Raw genomic sequence first — 20,297 nt, forward strand, 5'->3', positions numbered from 1 at the left:
AGACTGAAAGATTGGTCTAAGACCGATCGCTAATAAACTCACAGAAAAAGAATGAATATATATATACAATTGAGCCACCACTTATTCTGAATAAAAAGAACGATAACGTCTACGACTTTAGGTAGTATATAACACATTAACTAAATTGTTTAGGAAGTCTAAAGAAGAACTACACTTAGGCCGAACACTCATTCATACATTTCTAATATTATAACACGATCGTTATTACCGTAATTCCTTGTATAAGAGAACCTAATATAGACGGACGCTCAAAGGGGAACGGAATGGTTAATACAAACTATCGGTCAAAGTTTAACAAATCCTATGTAGTATTACAGGAAAACTCTTAGATTCTATCCCCCAAAACATGAGACTCAGGTAAGACCATGTACTCCCAAGAAGAACCGAACGCTCGTTAACAACTCTGGACCATATTACCACCTTTACTCAGACTACCACAGTTTGAATATCAAGGCCTATCTCAACTCAATTCACAACATGCATCATTCATCCATCCACACGTCCAAACAAGCAGTACATACCTATCTCATATTCATCAAATAATCAAACAACGTATCATGCAACCATGCCAACGTTCAAACAAGAATTTAATCAAATTATATAAGCTTCCCTTACCTTTATACGTAACCGAATGCTCAAACGAAGCAGAATAGAGCTTCCCTCTACCCAAGAACTAACGTTCGACACTCCCGTTTTAGGAGCACTGAACCAAACAGAAAAACCAGAAACACTCAGAATTATACTATCCCATCAGGCGATCAGAAATAGAGAGTTGCATGTGAGAATGAACGAACGTGCTTAAAGAGAAGGAAACTCACCAGCTCAGGATCACAAACCGATCGGTTTAAGTGGAAGCTCTTGACGCCGGGAGTGTTCCAAGGGTGCCTGAGAGGTGATCGGAAGAAGAAATGGTGAGGTTTTCTTAGAGAGAAGGAGGAGATTATAGAGAGAAGGAGGAAAAAAGAGTTTCAGCGTTTTGGAGAAGAATAAAGGCATGCAGAGAAGTGGCACGTTATTTGAAATTTGGCCTTAAATACTGTCGTCGCCCAAAACGAACGGCCACTCTCCTGCAGCCACTTGTTTTTCACTAATTGAGACACTCACTTCTTTCTTGACACTTGGATCCCACTACTTGGAGTTTTTGGATGCGTTTTAATGAGTTCTGACAAGTATTACCTTCATTCGTTTAGTGTTTCAAATATTAATTAACTTTTTACAAAATATAAAAGACACAATAAAAAAATAATATAAAAAATCCACTTTTTTTTTCTAATTAAAAATAACTTGTAAGGAAATTATAATTATATAAATATGAAAAAAGAGTATCAAATAATAATTCATTAAAAGTCACATATTTATAAAAGAATAAAAATGATCAAATCTGTTTTAATAAATTAAAATAGAGAGAAAAGAGAAATTGATAAGTAGATACTCGTTATCATCCTTATAGTTAATTTAAAATCAATACTCATAATCATATTTAATTAATACGGAATTTTACTTATACAAAGAAATTCATTCATTCATAAAATATCATTAAACTTTGTGAATAAATAATAATTTGATGTGGCTAAAATTAAAGAAAATGATTATTTGAAACATTTTCAATGAAAATAGCTTACAAGAGTTATTTATGAATGAAAATATTATTTTAAGGTTATATATAAAGTAAAGTATCAGATTTTATCTCACACACGTAAATTGAAAAAAAGTATTACTTGTAAATTGAAGAACAACTCTCTATAGTTTTTCTATTCAAATTTTAATTTCAATCTTTAACCTTATTCGCAATTTGCTGTCGCTTATTAAATCTAATTACATTTGCTTAAACCCAAAACACAACCTTCTTCCTTGCTTCCCGAAAAGCACTCATAACATACCTGTTAACTTTTTTTTTTCACGGTTAATTAATTACTATTATTTAGGATGACAATGTAAAACACGAGTAATGTTACATGCAATCAAATCTGTAAAAAAAATTCATTTATTACTTGTCATAAATATATATATATATATATATATATATATATATATATATTTAAAAAATATCTACAAATATTTTAAAATTTATAAATATTAAATATTTAAAAAATATATTTTATAAGGGTTTAAAATAAAATATAATATTAATTAAATAAATTAAAAATTAAAAATTAATTTTAATTAAATTTAATTAAATAAATTATAAATTAATTTTAATTTTAATTAAACTTACTTAATAAAATATAAATTAAATTTTTATTTTAATTTTTTACTCATAGAGATAGTATAATACTTGTACAAGTGAGTATTGAAACATCATTTATCCATTCGTAGGTACACTAAAATTTAAATGTTATTCTTCTCTTACTTGCTCAGAACCCATAAGAAAGATTTAAGAAAGATAATTCTTTAACTCCCAACCTTTCTTTGAACGACCAGTCTTCAATTACTAGAATCCCATTTTCTAAAAATAACCAGTTAGACGTTGAATTCAAATTGAATGAAAAGAAACCACCAATGGTATAAACATGTAAAGAAAAATAAATCATCTGTGCTAACAATGAAGAAGGCAATAGTAACATACATTATTCAATATTAAGTTGTTTCCAATAGATTGTACAACATAACATTATAGTAGCTAAAGCACAATGCAGTACAGAAACGAAACTTATAACGTTTTCACATGTAAACGTTATTATTATCTTAATGGCTTAGGATCTTTAAACCCAATGATTTATTCAACCATGCCTTCCATCCACCACTGCTCTTTTGAGATACGAGCTCAGATTGTGGAACTGTTTTTGATGAGTAAACCTGCTTTTTGCATAGCACAAAGTTCCTCACCCCAAAAGATCCTATCGCTTCCAATGGACTCACGGCTATGTATTAAACAAACAACAACGTCAACCCTTTTTATCTTATAAATCATTGTAATAATCATTTCACCAAACTTTATAATATGTTGCACTGTTCTATCAATACACTTTATGAATGACACGTGTTATGTGATGTCATTTAGTTACTAATTAAAAAATGAAAGCTGTCCATAGTTTAATACTTGGTACAATAATGATAGATTTATATATGAATTTAAACGTATAAAATTTTAAAACATAATCGTTTTCAATTAAGAATATGACAATTGATGGGATGATTTCATATATTGATTTTTAATTATTAAATTATGAAGCATTCTCCGGCCAAAAAAGAACAAACGACAACTTGCAAGAGGGGCATGAAAAACATCATTAGAGGGAATAGATTATGGAACCCAAGCAAATGACATTCACATATACTGTCTTTCTGACATAACTAGCATATTTCAGAGAGACCAAGCTAAGAAAAAGACAAATACTAGTACAAATTCATGAACCAAATGAAAATGGGAATACTAAATTTCAAAACGACAAAACTCAGTAGCTGTTTTCAATATTATTTTTCAATTAGAATGGGAGTTGCACCTCTTATTATATATATCAGAAACCAAAATTGACTTCACCTCACAGTAGAATAACGTCAAAAACAACTTACAAAACTCATAAAATTGCATTTTTTGAAAATAAAATTTAGATTCAATTCTTTAAATTTCTTTCAAGAAGAATTAGAGTTTTATTTGCATTAAAAAACAACCATGAATTGAAGGTTTATCTTTAAATTTAATTGTTTTAACCCTTATCACAATAACTAAAAAAATTAAAATCATATACGTAATTGAAAATATATGATCCATATCAGAATTAAAAGTGAATGTCGTTAAGTGCAAAAAGTAAAATGAAATAGTGTGAATTAGCATCGAAAAGTAACTAAAAGCAAGAACAGCTTTTAAGTTTGTGGAATTTGAAAAAGGATTGGAGAAGAGAAGAGAAGGAAGTTTACCATCAAAGCCAGCATTTGCACAGTAAAGAAAGAAATTGGTGGCATCAAATCCCAGAACAGGAAGCCTCCCTTCACGAGCATAGGATTTGAGAGCAGTTTCAATCACCCCAGAAACAACCTCTTTCTCGTTCACCACAAACCTTATGGGCCCCGCACTCCCCATTATGTTGATCGTCACCAGAAACCTAGTACTCTTCTTCCTTGTCTCATCCTCGTACCTTCCCTTTTTCTTGTTCTTCTGCAACACCATCTTCTCAAAACCACTCTTCATCGTACCACACGTTCTTCTTCCTTCAAATTCGGTACCCACCCAGATGAAAAATGGCCCCAAAGGTCGCTGCTTTTCAAGGGTCGAGGCCTAGGCAGCGATAGTACCACACAGTTTTGGAGGATCCGAAGGAAGAAGAAGACAACGCGTGAAGAACGGTGCCACGCGATGAAGCGGTGGAGCAGAGCATGAAAGAAAGAGATAAACTCAAACCCAACATTCAAGGCAAAGTAGTGAAGAGGATTGAAGAAGAATGCATTAACACGAGTCAGATGAAAAACACAGAACTTAAGGTGTGAGCATCGTTCTGCAGCAACTCAAAGTTTAAGCAGTTTATATCTGTGTCTCTGTATATATTAATAATTTATTTTTTTAGTTTATCTAATTATTTTCTGGAAAAAAAATGTTATTCTGTCTTGTTTTAGATCGTTCATTAATATTAATATATATACACAGAAACATACACTTTTGACTTTATTCGATTTCTCCATTCTAGGACCACCTTTAAATTATACTGTTTACTCAATGTATTATTTATTTCACTCCAAAAGTTTATTAGTATCATACAACTCCCTTCATTTCTTTATTGAATAATTCGTTAGGTTGTTTTGAATATATGACGAAAAATGTGTTAATTTCAGTAGAATATTTATAAAATTGTCAATTTTATTTTACATTAAAATAAGATTTTTTCACCAATCTCAATTAATTTATTTTTGAAATTATTTTTTCGAATTGATTTTTAAAGAATAATCTTTAGGATTAGTTTGTGTCTCGTTCACACGAGATCATTTAAAAAAGTTATCACCATTTTTAACAACTTTTTGTGTTGTGGAGTTGAAGTAGTTGAAACACAAGACAATCTCTCTGTAATTGTTGAAGTCATGAAGATATAAAAGATTAACTTAAATATAATTTTGATATAAATATGTTTAAAGTAACATATTGTCTCGCATCTATAAATATCACGATAACACTCTTTCCAAATGACTTGCAAATAATTTATTAGTTTTCATTTAAGTCTTTTTATTACTCTTTCTATCATTGTAATTTCTTTTTATTAAAAGATTCAAAATATGATGAAGGCATTGAAAAACAATACTTAAAAAGGTGGTTTCATCCCAAGATTCTTTTCTGTAAATTTGTCTCCTTTACAAAAGCTATTGAATGACTAAACCTTAATATTGTAGTTAAAAATTTAATATATTTAAATAATGAAAAAATGGGGGAGGTGTAGGTGAGAGGAATGATGAAAAAGATGAAAAGTTAGATTTTTGAGGCTCTAAATTGTGGATTATGATATTGGGAATGAAGAAGAAAAAGGGAATATCCCATTGGTGGGAGATTCTTTTTGAAGGGTTGCATGGCGCAGGCAAGTTTGCATCGTGCAGTGAAGGATGGAGCAGGTAAGGTCTTCGATAAACCTTTCTTTATTCTTTCTTTTCTTTTCATTCTTAAACTAATTTCAAACTCAGCATCTTCTATCTCCCAATTCAACTTCACCACCCTTTTCTTAATTTCTTACGTCTCTCTCTCATATCCAATTATATCTTCCTTATGCTTTTATGGCTCATCTTTTTCGAATGGTTGGTTTCTAAAATTTCCTGTTTTACGTTTTTATTCTTGTCCTTTTCTTTTTCTTTTTAAAGATTTCACTAACAAAATTCATTTTAGTGATCAAAATTTTATCTCTAACTAAAACTAGAGACCGATTTAGTGATTAATTCCTTTCATAGTCAAAAAATTGATAACTAATATTAATAATAAATTTTAAAACCAATTCACAAAGCAATTGTAATTTTTTATTTATAATAAAAAATTATTTTAGTTGTCAATAAATTTCATTTTATAATTATTATCTAAGGTGGTCGTTATAATAATTAATTATTTTTTATCATTATTTAAAAAATTTCTTGTAATATTTTTACTATCTAATGACAGGCATATTATCTATTTTGAGTCTTTTTTAAATATAATTTAAAGAGACAAATTCAGAATGGAAAAAAATATTATATGAAATAAAAGGAAAATTGAATATCGTGAGGAGACTGAACAAAATAATAAAACCAAAATACGATATAAAAGTATGGATTTCCAATTAAATTTTGTGAAACCCAAACAACAAAAAAACTCTGCCGTTGAAACATCCGATAAGACAATAAATTTAAGATTTTAATTTTTAAATAAAACTTTAAATAATTAAAAATATTTATTTATATTAGAAATTCTTTTTAATTCAAAAAATTTATTAAACAATAATAAATATTTTTATGTTGAACCATATAAATTACATATCAATATACGTCTAAATAATAACATTATTATTATTATCATTATTAACGCACTTGGCTAAAATAAATGATAATTACAAGTAAGTAATCTTAAGTTTATATATATATATATATATAATTAAGATATATATCATAAGACAATACTTTTAGATTGAGATGATATATAGGAATAAATAATAGATAATATTAAATACACATTAAATGTTTGCGTGCAAAGACTCTATGATGTTGGCTTTTATCTATATTAGGACAGAGATTAATTTTAATGTATTCTTAAAACAAAGATATTTACACCGTTTATTAGTTACTAATTATTTTATATTTGATTTAGAGTAAATATTATTTTTCGATATATTTTATATAAAAATGGAAAAATGAATCAATTGGTTTGATCAGACTCACAATCGATTAGTTATTTAATGAATTTATTCAATTCCAATCACTTATTAATAAGTTAAAATAAATTCGAACACAGCTTAATTATATAAATTGATGGATCAAATTAATTGACTTAATTAAAAAATTATAATTGTTTTTCAATCCTAAATTATAATTTTGATTAAAATCTAAATAAAGTTAAGGCATATTATAGGTTGATAGGTTGAGGAAGCTACCTTCAACTAAAAGAAAAGGTAATAAAAGCCAAAGGAAAGTGGCATTAAGTTTTGTCATTTTACTTTTTGAATTTTTATTTTATACACTTTTACACAGCTGTATTTGTAATTAAGTATACAAAATTATTGTCAATATATAACTTAAACTTTAGATTTGTAATTAAGTATACAAAATTTACTAGGATATTGTAGCCATCAATAATTCCGATTAAATTTAAATAAAAATTATGTATTAAAATATAATAAAGTCATATATACGTTAAAAGTTAAAAGATAAAGTAGTTTGAGATTTAATATTTTAAAATGAAACTAATGCTAATCAATAATTAAAATACATGTTGTATAAAAGTATAATTGTTTACCATAGTTTAAAATATATTCTACGAACTTAAAAATATGTATTTGTTATATAATTTCTTTTTAATTATCTTGTGTAATATAAAAGTTAAAACGTTATTTTACGAAAGTTTTTTTAATTATATTTTTCATTTACAGTTTGAGATTTTGTTCAAAATAGTTATCGTGTCCCATTCTACTGTAGTGATATTCAAGTTTAAAATAATACTTTATGTAAGAGTTAATACCTCTCTAGTCAATTGAGAAAAGACTGTCTTTTATATTTTATGGTGAATAATTAGACACTTGGATGATTATAAGTCATCAATAATTCGGACTAAAATATTTGTTGACAATAATTATTGCTCTTTTTTAATCACTCAGAAGTAATCATTATGCAGATATTATATAAAACAAGTAGTCTTTCACCGGATAATATACATGGAAGAAATATTTATTTTATATAATTAATATTTGTAATACACAAATATTTTTTCGTAACAAGCAACAATGTTGTATTTGAAATTATAATAAACAGATATTGTTTGAGTGTATAAGTTATTTTTTAAAATTTAGAATGAACAATTTACTTTGTGGTATTTGTTTGTAACTATATGTTGATAATTTCGTCTAGAAGTTTATCGGAATTCAATTTAGAATAGACACCAAATATTATAAGCGTAAAAATATAAAGATAAAACATGGTTCGTGAGAGTTTTATTTAGGAGGTTTGTTAGTTAGATATAGTTTTAAAATGTAAATATTATTTTGAAATGATCCTTTGAAAAACATCTGATTATATTTCAGGATATATATTTGACATGGTTTTGGCTTACGTATCTGGAAACCTCTTCTTCATTTAACTTTTTGTTAACAAAAATGTGTAGTTTACTTATTTTTAATATATCTCAAATATCATTGATTCTGTAAGTGCTAAGGATTTCAAAAGAAGTATTTATCCATCAAATAGATGTGTGCAGGTGCAGGAAGAAAGAAAATTAAACTCCTTTACTATGTTCCAGATTTGTTATTTCAATTTTTATGCTTACTATTAAATCTGTCACAACTATGGATGCTTATTTAAAAATGCAACGAGATAATGGAATGCATTTTCATGCTATCCATATAATATGTTGCCTTTTTCTGCTACATTTCCCCCTTTAAGAATCAGAGTTTGTAATTAATTCGGTAAATTTTGAATTTGCTATTTGAGACATTTTAATTAATTTAGTGATTTTTTAAATATCAATCTATTTAATAGTGTAATTTCTTTAATTTGAATTTAGTATAAATTTTACAAGATAATTTGTGAATCCACTATAGTTGATTTTTTTTAAAATATTGTCATTTAAATTTAAATTACTTCAAGTTTTATTTTCATCTTACAACCTATTCTATCTCATTTTCGCCTCAATCTTAAGAAAATGACCAAATATATCCAACAACTACTTCGTGAAAAAAAAAAGTTGTACACATTGTATGCCATGTTCATTGACTATTACAAGCATAAAATGAGTTAGAATTGCAACTTAAAATTTTAAAATTAGTTAAAATTTAATATAAGGAAAGTGAAGTGTTGGTGGGTATTTATAACAACGAAAATTTAAATAACTTAGACAAAATAACACTCCAGTTTATGCGTATTCTATTACTATAAATGAAAATATGGATCATTACTCAACAACTAACAAATTATTTTTTGTCAACCCTTCACCAATAATGGGGAATTCTGGGGACAGCTGCCATTCACCATCTACTAAGAATTTGATTTCATACCTACACAACAATTATTGTTTTTGAGTTTGAAGAATATCCAGGTTAGAAAAGGTGATTTCAAAAGCTACACAAGTTTAGAAAAACGGTACCTTCCTGGCCTGAGCAACATTGTTGTTGAAAACTTTGTGTAAGAACCATTATATTCTGGTGAAAGATGCTCTCCTTGGCTCCAGCCATCAAAGGTTCCCATAACTTGCACGCTCTGATGGAAAATGAAAGTTCAAACGGGCAAGGCATTAGCAAATATATTCAATTTTTGAAGCCACACTATACCGTAATTACCTCAGCCATGCCAATCCAAAACACGGAAACCTCCTTTGATTGTGCCGCATCGACATCCTTTATTTGTTCCTTCAGTTTTTCATGTACAGCTATGTAGGCAAAACAAGGCATTTGCATCGATAAGGACACAAAAGAAGCCAAGTTGACAACACAATGCTGTGAGGTTTTATTAGTATATTCTAGATAAACATCAGCAACTAGTTATCCGGATCTATAAAATACACTTGTGAATCAGCAAATACCATTATACCTTCTAATCTAGTAACAAGGTGAGAATGAATGTACTTTCCATTGATCTTCCTTGAACCTTCTGGAATACCGCATTGAGCTATTTCTTCTGCTAGTCCAGCTAAAGCCTAACCCCAAAGTAAACCATAAATTATGTCTCCATATGATTCTTATCAGCTTTTAACGTTTAAACAATTACAGAGCAGCAAAAGAATTCAGAGAGGAAGGCAAGTATGAAGCATACTACAATTACCAATGCATGACTGAAGAGCTCAATAACTGATTGAGTGGAGAATTAAACTGCAATTAGTCCGCTGGATGATATTCTTTTACTCCTGATCATCTTATACATATAATCTAGCTTTAATTATTAAAAGGTTCATCAAATAAATGTAATTGTTAAAATAGTTTTATAATTTACAATCAGCCTTTTTTATCCATATATTTTCAGACACAAAACTTTGATATTATACATTAAGTTATCAGTTCAACATTATAGAAGCTTTAACAAAATTTTAAATTAATATTATCCTATGATAACTTGATTTATGATTTCAATATAGATGACTTGGAGTTCTTTTGACGATAAAAAAGAGTATAACAGTACAGCAAGCACACGAAGGAAGAGTATTCCTGAGGTGCAACTTCTGTATGAAATGAGAATAGAAGAGAGAAACTTCCACGAAAAGTCCTGTAAAATTTCGTGAGGCGGTTCTTAAATCAGTAGTAATTAAGATACAACAGAGTAGTGAAAGGTATACAGTATACTCATTCAGTTAAAAAATATGAGAACTCTAAGTCACCAAATATCTAACCAAGAAAAGTTGGCAATATATAACAGCATAAAAAGGGAGAAGGTAGATATAAATTGAACCTGAATTTCAAGCTCCATGACTCCAAGTTCACTTTTGAATTTTACCAATGCATCCTCCTTTACTTTCAACTGCAGAGAAAAAAAGCCGGTACAGGATGTTAGTTCAAGGAACTTTATCATTCATACCCATGAGTTCAATAATAAATCATCACTATGTCCAAGTGATGCTGATGATGACAAAAAAACAGAGGAATGTCAGATAAGTCTATTCCAAATACACCCCATCAGCTTTTGTCAATAGATTATGCAACAATGATAGCTTTTAGAAATCAAATTCAAACAAGTTTTTGAGCATTAACCACTTAATGTAAACGGACTATTATAATTATGAAAAGAATTTATAAAATTCACCATTCCCTCCAGGTAGGCATATTTTCCAAATGTCATGACATCCAGTCGTACCACATTGTCCTTTTTATCCACTTATTTTACCAGCAACAAAACAAAAGCATTATCCTGCTTTATTGACTTCATACATAAGATGCAATATCCAGATTGAGTTGACTAAATCCATCCCGTGGGCATATTATGCCATCAGTGCATCGTCTTCCCAATGAATCATCTATAGGTTGGCACAAATAAGATTTCCCTACTTTTTATAAAAGGATGTGATCCAACTTTGACCATTTAGGCAATTAGCATAAATTGCAAAAACAGGAAACATCACTATCATTAAGAAATTTGCACTTTGGTTTCAAAGTAAGCGCAATGCAGAAGATATCAAATATAATGCAGAACCTGTCTTTTTAGAAACCGATTTTGCTGGTTGGCTTCACTAAGCTTCTTAATGAGTTGTTCTCTCTGTGCGTCAGTAAGCAGTGCCATTATCTGATTAACAAGGTTTGAAACAGAAGATCTAAGTATGACATATTAATTTCAAGTTGCAAACACACGCACAGAAAGAATGTATCTTGAACAAGTGTAATCACCCTGGCCAAAAACATACTAACCATTTCTTAAAATGTGAGATGATTTAAGTCCATTAAAGTGAACACAAACTGAACATGCAACTTCACATTATTAAATTATCTCCCAAAATAATCACACAAAGGAAGTGAAAAAACACAATTAGTCTTGGCTATTGCAATCTCTTCGAAATAACTACACAAAATAAAGGTGTTTGTTTAATTTTTGGAACTTAGAGAACCATTTCTTCGGGTTTGATTTCTCCTATTTTAGAAAATAATACCCCAACAAAAAATAAATGTGAGACCTATTTAAATAATATTTCACCAAAAAAACTCAACTTCAAAACTTGAAATAGTTTCTCTTTATTAGCTTTCCTTGATCCTTACATTTGATTTGTCCCAAGTCTATTTGTTGTTCTGCATCCCCATGAAAGAAGAATATTAACGGAGAATCAATTTTTTTAGAGGATAAAGTAATATAAGGTGGCGTTTCAGGATAAATAAAGACTGCTCACCTCTCAGCATCAGAAAAAAACACAAAGCCAAGTAAAGGAAAAATGCACAAAGAAAATAACACCACAGGGAGTGAAGGATTCCACGCCTGCTTATTTTTCACTTTTTCTTACGCAAGCATGATAGAAGTTAATCAGTTCCTTATTTTATTACTAAAGATAGGCCAAACTAGGTCTTTAATAGAATACAAATAGAGTAATAGACTACAATCTAAACAACTTCCCAGATTATTTTCACAGAGAAGCAAACTGAGACAAAAGTAGATAAAGAGAATTGGTTTCAACAGTGTGAAGGATTTTTTATAGCTCACAAGATACATCGATACTTCAAAGGCCATGCTAAAAATAATCTCAAAACAATGGCTTAATCTGCTCTAGAAAACGAGAAAAATAAGATAGACAATTAAGAAGCATTTCTTCAATTTCAGCTGTTTTCAAAGTTAAGAACATGTATGTAATCAAATGGTAGTTGTGGGATTCCAAAAAGACATTTGTAAGTTGGATAAAGAATACCTGTTCACGGGTAGGTGGTTGTGCCAAAGTCTCCTCTTCTGAGTCTATAGATGGATTCTCACCTTCAAGCGAATTATCTCCGTAGGATGCAGATTCCTGTAAACTAATCGGCATAGAGTTTGGTCTACAGATTAAATGCCTTTTAGGATACACCGAAGTAAAAGCTTGACAGGAAGAGGCCAGTCTGTGAAAGTCCTGTGTAGAACTTAAGGCAGCCACAGTACATGGAGGTTTCTTAGAGCTTTCCCATGCTATTGTTCTTGAAATATTTGAAAAGAATACTCCCCGTGTTTCAAGATGAGGCCTACTCAAGTTATGAAAGAATAATATGGTGATTAGTATCTCAACTTGAAACATGACAATAATGTATAACAACGTATACAATTCACCAAAAGCAAAGACTACTACTTTACAATACCCCTCCTCCCCAGAAAAAAGACCTTCCATTTTCTAGGGTTAGTGGGAGGACCAAAGGAGAGGGAGCATGTGGAGGTGGCATTAAGAACAATGATAGTGCTTCACACATCCTCAAGGTTAATTCATTATTATATATTGTGTGGTCATACCTTGCAATACTTATTTCCATTATGAAGTGATTGTTACTTCCCCTGCCAAAAAGAGAAAAGAAAAAAGCAGAGCATCAGGACCTGTTGAAGCAGATATGTTGAATCAACAGAGTAACTCTGCAAAACCAAAATGTCAGGATAAATTACCTAAAGGGAACACATTAAAAGAATTCTGAGAAAGGTATTTCGAATCATGTTAAACTGTCAGGTTCCACCACTTATAAACCAAAAGTTAGAAAAGGTTCATATCAAATCACTTGAATTAAAATAATTTTTTTAATTTCTAAAAGAATATTTTTGTTGAATCTCACCAAGGTGATCCAGCCCAATTAAAATGTATAGGAACTAATTACCTTTCGGAAATTGAATTCAATGATTGCAAATAATTTAAACTATCAATAGAGAAAACTAGGTTGTGATGACAAGATTTATCCTCAGTGTCGAGTAGCTCAGTTTCACATCTATCAGGTATCAATAATGTCCCAGTCCATCAACATAACAAACTTCTTTTTCCTTCATGGTATAGCTCATTGTTCATAAAAAATTCACACTTAAATTGTCATGACTTACTCTATAAACATATCAGTCACGTTGATAAGATTTCCATAGTGCCCCGTAACATTCTTAAAACCCAGAGATTCTTCATCCGTAAGATACAATAACGAAACCTAACATCAAATGAAGGTGCTTACTGATTCTTTACTTCTTTATTTAACTCATTGTTAGCTGCTAATTATCAAGGATACATCCCTCTACTAAAACATATCATCCACAGTTAACAGTGAACTCTAAAAGGGAGTTTTCAGCACAAAAGGTACTCTCCGACAGGAAACCAGATTCACAAACTTCCTCCATGGAAGGAGCCACTAGTCCCCTTACATACAGATAATTTCACAAACAGCAATTAAAACTATTTGGCATAAAGATACCCAAAGCAAAGCAATTTACAGTATTAGAAAGCACACAAGTATGTGAGGCCCAAATATCGACAACAGGAAGTTTTCACTGTTTCCAGCCAATACTTTTTTCAGACTAAAAAACTCCAATCCAAAGTCCTATTCCACAAAATTTTACCATGGAAGTCTACCGAAAACTGAAGTTCCTTTGCCCTTGAATGAATTGAGTATTCAGAAGAATGAATCATATTGCATAGTGCGATATGCGAACAAAACCAAACATAATTGAGGATCAATGATGCTTTGGGTAACAACTAGTGGATGTCCCTATTGATAATAAATTACACCCTATTTTGCAGAAACAAAAGTAATTAACAAACAAAAATCTACCAGTTATTAGTTGATGAGTGAAACTTTGTGTAATGTAAGCACTTACACACAGAGAGAGTGAAGAATAGGAGTAGATGGTTGAATCCCTTATGGTGTGCAGTGAAGTTGCTTCAGATCACACCGCTATGGTTCATGTTTACTCTTTTATCAAGGCCAATAGTGTTAGTGATTTTTGTGGCCAGAGGGTTGAAGTGACACCGTTATTATAGAATATGAAATTTAGAAAATGAATGCGCAATGTAATCAGCACGTTGGGTTTTGCATCATCGAACGGTGGAGGATTTACCATGTGGTTTGGCTTCTTCTTTGTTGAAAACAGTTTTAGTTTGTGGTTTGACTTCTTCTTTGCTGAAAATCATCTAGGTGTAAAGCTGATTATTTTTTCACCCTGAAGATGATTGTTTATGCTTGATATTTTAATATATTCATAATTTGCTATACATAAGCCCATGTTATTGACTATTATGATTATCTTATAAAACATAAGGTTCACTTTGTAGGAAATGTGATCTTTGTTTTATAAGTTGAAAAACATTAACATGGATTCATAATGGAAAATAAATGTATTTCCATCAATTATTCATGGATAAGGATTTAATTATATCTTTTTACATCTCAATTCTCTGTAAAATGTAATTTTATGATCTTCTATAATTTAATGATTTTCTTGGGACTCAATTATGTAAAGATGATATTTTATTATTTTCCTGAAACTCAAACATATCGCTAAATGAAAATATATGTGGGAATGATATTTTAAGTTCCAAAATTAAAAAAAAAAAAAAAACATATAAAGTAAAGGTGATATTTTTACTCTAAAATTGGCATGTGATTTACTTAAGTATATCATATAAACCATATAGTACCAATAAATGTCCAAACAATCAATATAGAAAAAACTGATATATGACTAGCGATTAACATAGTATGTGCAAAATCTATATGCTACGTTTCTTGCACATTATTACACGGAACTAGGAGATGATTCTAAATTACAGCTAGGGAAACAAGCTCTCCCATTCTTCTTCACTAATTACTACTAATTGCAACACCATAGTTGTGGGAAAGAGTAAAAGGTAGCATAATATAAAACATAAGGTGTTGCTGGTTTATGAGGCTGCAAGTCTAAACTTTACAATATGTCAAAGTCTTGGACTGTGATCTAGAGATGCCTTGAACCAGGAATGTCAATCCAATTCAACTGGAGTTCCACCTCCCCACACTCTACATTTCTTAGTCTAAGAACCAGGTTTTGCACGACTTTGTCATCCTTCCACACAATGTGACTCTCTTCAGCTAAGCAGTTTTGTCTGCTAGGCAACACTTTTGTAACTATGGTATTGTTGGGGAGACCTGTCAAGCGCATCTTCACTGCTTCAATGAATGGACCAATGGAAAAATCAGCATCCCCCATTTTGTCATCTAAGCTGAATGTGTCCTTGTCATACACATGCTGCATCAAAACACAATAACATTATTGTTAGTTTTTGCTGATATATTGAATTAATTCATATCTCCATGATCTCCCCTGTGCACACCAAGCAACAAACAAGACTAAGCATTGTTTCAGAAAAGCACTCATAAGTTATTGTTCATAGACCCCAAAGTTCAACATCTTTGTGCTATGACAATATTCGTATGATTGCTTCAGATGGTCTGTCTATGAAGCTTTAATTTTGTACCCAAGTTTTGCTCTCGGGTATTGTATTGAAATTTGAAACACAGACATTATAGAAAGAGTTACTTACTAAATGGACTGGAGCATGAGGATCTGAAATAGACAGGGTCAAGTCATCATTCCATTCAGGATTTAAATTCTTTTTAACCACCCGAGTCTTCAGCTTCTGCATGAGACATAAAATGTAGCAATGAGATGGATGTGTAGACAACAACAACAAAAAAACAAAAGGTTTCATTCTGCCCTCTACTATTTAATGTCATGTAACAACCCAAAACTTGAAAAAACACAATTAGTTACACGGAATATTCTAACTACTGCGGTAGACAGAAATGTAGGACATCCACTTAATTAGCCAATACATACTAACTTTTCTGCATATCCATATTTAAGTTATTGAGTTGTAATGACTAGAGCAGAATCTAGTTTTAGTGAAAAAAACCAACAAAAGAAGACAGAAAAGGCTACTTTGGGATGTACACAGAAATTTTATCCTCACTTTTTTATTAGAAAGCAACTGCAAAAAATAAGAGAAGAGGGTCAACACTCATTTAGCTGTCCAAAAACAGCTTAGACAAAATTATTATAATTTATATGCCGGCCACATCCATGAGTGTAAGTTTTTAACTCAAAGTAAACTGTTTGTTGAAAATATTTTAATATTTTCAAGGTTTCATATCTTCGTAACAATTCTTTATTTATTTTAATCTGTCATTACTGGACTTGTTGGTTTGGCTTATCTTCCTCACTTACTGTACAGGCAAGTTGCAAATTTTCAGATTTAGTCTCTAGATGGAAGGATGTAAGGGTGGGAGACTATTCCAACTTGAATTAGTCAATTTCTCTAAAAATTGTTGACTTACAGATATATTATATATTATGTTAATGGTTTTAAATTCATCTTGTTTTCCAACAAAGTTCTAGAACCATCTATGGCGGATAGTGAGAAAAATGAAATAGATACTCCATTTTTAGTCAAGAAAAATGAGCATGCATCAGAGTCAGAGCTGCTAACAAAAGAGGGGAATGAGAAACAGAGAATAAGATGAAAGAAGAACAAGCGAAAAAGGGATTAAGAATAGAAAAAGGAAATCAAGAGAAAAAATAACAGAACAAGTCAACACCTTCAGGAACATGTCCCAGAAACAAAAGATGAAAGAAAGTGAGAAAATTGATGATAACAAAAGTGGAGAAAATGGTACCTGCTTGCCCATTTTGATGACAACATAAGGATCACTGCTCATCACATCCCTGATTGCCAGATTGACACCTTTCTCAACATGAATTCTCAGCAGACCCAGCAAGTTCTCCATAACTAAATGTGTGAGGAAAAGAAGAAAAATGGAATTTTTCAAGACAGAGCAAATGGTAATAGGAAACCCCTAAACCATGAGCAAAGTGGTTGAAGCTATTTATAATACAAGAACTGTGAAAAGTTCTCTCTGCTATTTTTTATTATTGTTCTTTTATGACTAGTTCTCCTCTCCTTTACTGCTACACAAGAGTTTTTATTAATCTTTTCTCTTGTTTACTTAGGATCTTTAGAAACGGTAAAAATCACAATACTTTCACTTTCAATTAATTTGCTAATAATTAAATAATTTCTTTGATACTCTTTAAATCAATATTATTTGGTGCAACCTCATCCAGATTAACACTAAAGAAGAACAAGTCTTTGGTAAATTAAAAAAAAAAAACATACACTGTCATTTAATTATAATTTATGTTGCCAGTAATGTTTCCTAAAAGTCACAATAATTTCACTTTTAATGATTTAATTTAATAATAGTTAAATAATTTATCTGATACTCTTTTAGATCAATACTATTTGGTGTGACCGCGACCTCATCAAGCATGATAAGTCTTCCCGAATTATAAAAAGATTATGTTGTTATTTAATTATAACTTATAAAAGAAAAAATCACATTCACATTTAATTATAAAATAGATATTAAAAATAAGTGAAAGAATCTCATGTTGTGAGACAATTTAACAATGTTACAAGGGAGTTAATAATATACAAGGATGAATTCTTGTGAATTTATTGTAAAAAATTTCAAAAAAATTATAGTATAAATCTTTTGAATGGAAAGTGATTTGATATATTTATGATTTGCTGATATCAAATTTTTCAATATATCATTTGAGTATGAAATAATTTTAAATGTGATTAACTTAAATTGTAAAATAAAGTAATGTTATTACACTGTGAGTTGCATTTATATCTTTTTAGTTATATTAAATATGTGAAAAATTTTGTTTCAATTTTATTTTATTAATTAAGTTTTAAAATTATATATATATTTTTTAAAATAACTATATTGAGTATCTAAAATTTTTATATTTTTATTTCAGTTATTAATTTAAAAATATATATATTAACTATTTATAAAATTTATATTTTTTAATTGAATTTCTATTATTATTTGAAATAATTATCTATTGTGTAGTTTCAAGTATAACATTATAAATTTAGACAATAAAATTAGATGATAAATATAATAAATTCTTTTAAGATAAGTTAAAGTCAAAGTATCCAAATTTTAAAAAATAAAATTTAATTATATCATTTAAAATGTAAAACAACGCTCCAGATAAAATCAGTCAATAAAAATTTAATTAAAAATATAAAATTATTAACATTAAATAAAATAATTTCTTTTTTAATTTCTTAATTAAAAACTCCAAAATGTAGAATTGAATTAAAACTTAATTAATTTTTTAAAGTAATTGAAAATCGGATCCAAATAGTATTACTACTAGGGCAGAATTAAAAGAAATAGAATAAAATGGAAAGTGGGAAGCGTTTTCTGTACTTGCATACACGTTTTTTTCAATTTTTTTCCTTTTTCCAGTAATTTGTCCACGTTTATATTAAAATTTCTGGTATTTAAAACAATTTCAAACAAACATATTAGAAGTGAAAACAGAAACAAAGTAAAAAGATGAAGGATCTTTCTTTGTATTAATTTTTAATTCTTTTTTTTTGTCTTTTTCTTTTTGGCAAATTTATTCATTAACATCAGAATGTACATATCACACCTCAATTTGATGTGGATGAATGTACACCTAAAAGGTTGATGAAATAAAACTCTGAAACTTTCAAATATATTTTTGTTGTTTTCAAATGGAATTTGATGTCATAAATTATGCACATGCCTTATCAAATTGTCCAGCCATCCAGTAGGACCAAGATACTCTTAATTGATGATAGATATAAGTAGCTGGCACTCATTTCGCTTTCTTGTCCTTTAAAGTTTCACAGCTTTGAATTTTTTTCAGATAATACTATTTTTTAATAAAATAAATAAATAACATATTATTTTTGTTTAATATTTATAATCAGAATTTAGTAAAATTTTATTCAAAGTAATATGATTTGTAAGGATCTATAAAATTTTATTCAAAGTAATATGATTTGTAAGGATCTATAAATTTTATTAAAAGTCATATATTTAAAATGAAGTATTTTATTATTAAAGTATAAATGTAACATCCCAGAAATATACAGTCATCAACTATATACTTAGAATAATCACATTAATCAATATGGCAAAACAGTTTAATAATACAGTAAGCAGATTGAATAAATGGCCGAACGGCCTTTCATTTAAAACAACGAGCGTTTACAAAACAAGGAGGACGAACGGTTTACAAGAATTGACCGAACGTTCCAATATATATATACAGCAACAAAAGAGCGCTCGCTCACAGACGCTCGCTACTCTAATCAAACTAACTAAATAACCGAACGCCTCACTGTTCGGCCTTCACCTCAACTTCTACTAAATTTTCTTCAGTAACGAGTTCCTCTTCAAGAGTTTGCTCCAGAGACGCATCTCCCTCTGCTCACATCCACACGGATGATCATTGCATTTGACAAGACGGATATACATAGACAAGACAACACGAAGGAAATGCAAGGGTAAGCTTATTGAATTTAATTCAAGTCAAACATACAATTTATACCTATCAATCATATCAAATACATCACAACACATGCATCCAATACATACATTAACTCAAATCAAACTTCCTGATACTAGACAGACTGTCCGGACTGTATGAAACCTGTGTAGCTAAGGCGTCCATGCACTCAGGTGGGGTAACTGGAATGCTCATCAGTATCCACCTGAGGTTAGTCTTTTTGCCAAGTTACAGTTATGGTCTAGACCTCCTGCCATTCCCACGCATGACCTACTCCTCTCTACTTGAGAACGAGCACTCACGGAATATCAGGATGGATCACCATCTAAGCTTACCACGTTCATACTACAAATATCAAT

General features: G+C 29.9%; 3 protein-coding genes across 4 annotated transcripts; all 3 read right to left on the minus strand.

Moving 5' to 3' along the window:
• Positions 1–2,564: 2,564 nt before the first annotated feature.
• Positions 2,565–4,506, minus strand: LOC124834138 (uncharacterized protein At4g22758-like). Its single transcript, XM_047308760.2, has 2 exons — positions 3,880–4,506; positions 2,565–2,882 (listed from the first exon to the last, which is right to left on the minus strand). Exons 1-2 carry the CDS (start codon positions 4,148–4,150, stop codon positions 2,707–2,709), a joined length of 447 nt encoding a protein of 148 aa, XP_047164716.1. The 5' UTR covers positions 4,151–4,506; the 3' UTR covers positions 2,565–2,706.
• A 4,411-nt stretch (positions 4,507–8,917) lies between these two features.
• LOC124834127 (PROTEIN TARGETING TO STARCH (PTST)) lies at positions 8,918–14,523 on the minus strand. Of its 2 annotated transcripts, none has more exons than XM_047308743.2 (9): positions 14,380–14,523; positions 13,048–13,089; positions 12,482–12,785; positions 11,287–11,376; positions 10,549–10,617; positions 9,697–9,802; positions 9,447–9,535; positions 9,254–9,366; positions 8,918–9,164 (listed from the first exon to the last, which is right to left on the minus strand). In XM_047308743.2, exons 2-9 carry the CDS (start codon positions 13,065–13,067, stop codon positions 9,062–9,064), a joined length of 894 nt encoding a protein of 297 aa, XP_047164699.1. In that variant the 5' UTR covers positions 13,068–13,089; positions 14,380–14,523; the 3' UTR covers positions 8,918–9,061. The 2 variants fall into 2 exon arrangements, with proteins under 2 accessions (XP_047164699.1, XP_087947979.1); XM_088091853.1 differs by having other exon boundaries at positions 13,048–13,164; positions 14,380–14,503.
• A 700-nt stretch (positions 14,524–15,223) lies between these two features.
• LOC124834136 (protein C2-DOMAIN ABA-RELATED 4-like) lies at positions 15,224–17,417 on the minus strand. The gene is made up of 3 exons (XM_047308757.2): positions 17,214–17,417; positions 16,082–16,177; positions 15,224–15,786 (listed from the first exon to the last, which is right to left on the minus strand). Exons 1-3 carry the CDS (start codon positions 17,322–17,324, stop codon positions 15,496–15,498), a joined length of 498 nt encoding a protein of 165 aa, XP_047164713.1. The 5' UTR covers positions 17,325–17,417; the 3' UTR covers positions 15,224–15,495.
• Between the last annotated feature and the right edge of the window lie 2,880 nt (positions 17,418–20,297).

This window comes from Vigna umbellata, chromosome 5, assembly GCF_029865625.1.
Source record: "Vigna umbellata cultivar VRB3 chromosome 5, Vumbellata_1.0, whole genome shotgun sequence".
Lineage (NCBI taxonomy): Eukaryota > Viridiplantae > Streptophyta > Magnoliopsida > Fabales > Fabaceae > Vigna > Vigna umbellata.

What these genes read in the sequence shown, in the direction of transcription:
- LOC124834138 (XM_047308760.2), bottom strand. Translation starts at nt 4,150, where the DNA reads ATGAAGAGTGGTTTTGAGAAGATGGTGTTGCAGAAGAACAAGAAAAAG. An exon ending in TGCAAATGCTGGCTTTGATG is followed by an intron (nt 2,883 to 3,879) that starts GTAAACTTCCTT and finishes TTTAATACATAG; the next exon opens with CCGTGAGTCCATTGGAAGCG.
- LOC124834127 (XM_047308743.2), bottom strand. Translation starts at nt 13,067, where the DNA reads ATGGAAATAAGTATTGCAAG. An exon ending in CCTTGTTACTAGATTAGAAG is followed by an intron (nt 9,536 to 9,696) that starts GTATAATGGTAT and finishes TTGCCTACATAG; the next exon opens with CTGTACATGAAAAACTGAAG. An exon ending in TTTGGATTGGCATGGCTGAG is followed by an intron (nt 9,367 to 9,446) that starts GTAATTACGGTA and finishes ATTTTCCATCAG; the next exon opens with AGCGTGCAAGTTATGGGAAC.
- LOC124834136 (XM_047308757.2), bottom strand. Translation starts at nt 17,324, where the DNA reads ATGGAGAACTTGCTGGGTCTGCTGAGAATTCATGTTGAGAAAGGTGTC. An exon ending in TCATCAAAATGGGCAAGCAG is followed by an intron (nt 16,178 to 17,213) that starts GTACCATTTTCT and finishes TGTCTCATGCAG; the next exon opens with AAGCTGAAGACTCGGGTGGT. An exon ending in CTCATGCTCCAGTCCATTTA is followed by an intron (nt 15,787 to 16,081) that starts GTAAGTAACTCT and finishes GTTTTGATGCAG; the next exon opens with CATGTGTATGACAAGGACAC.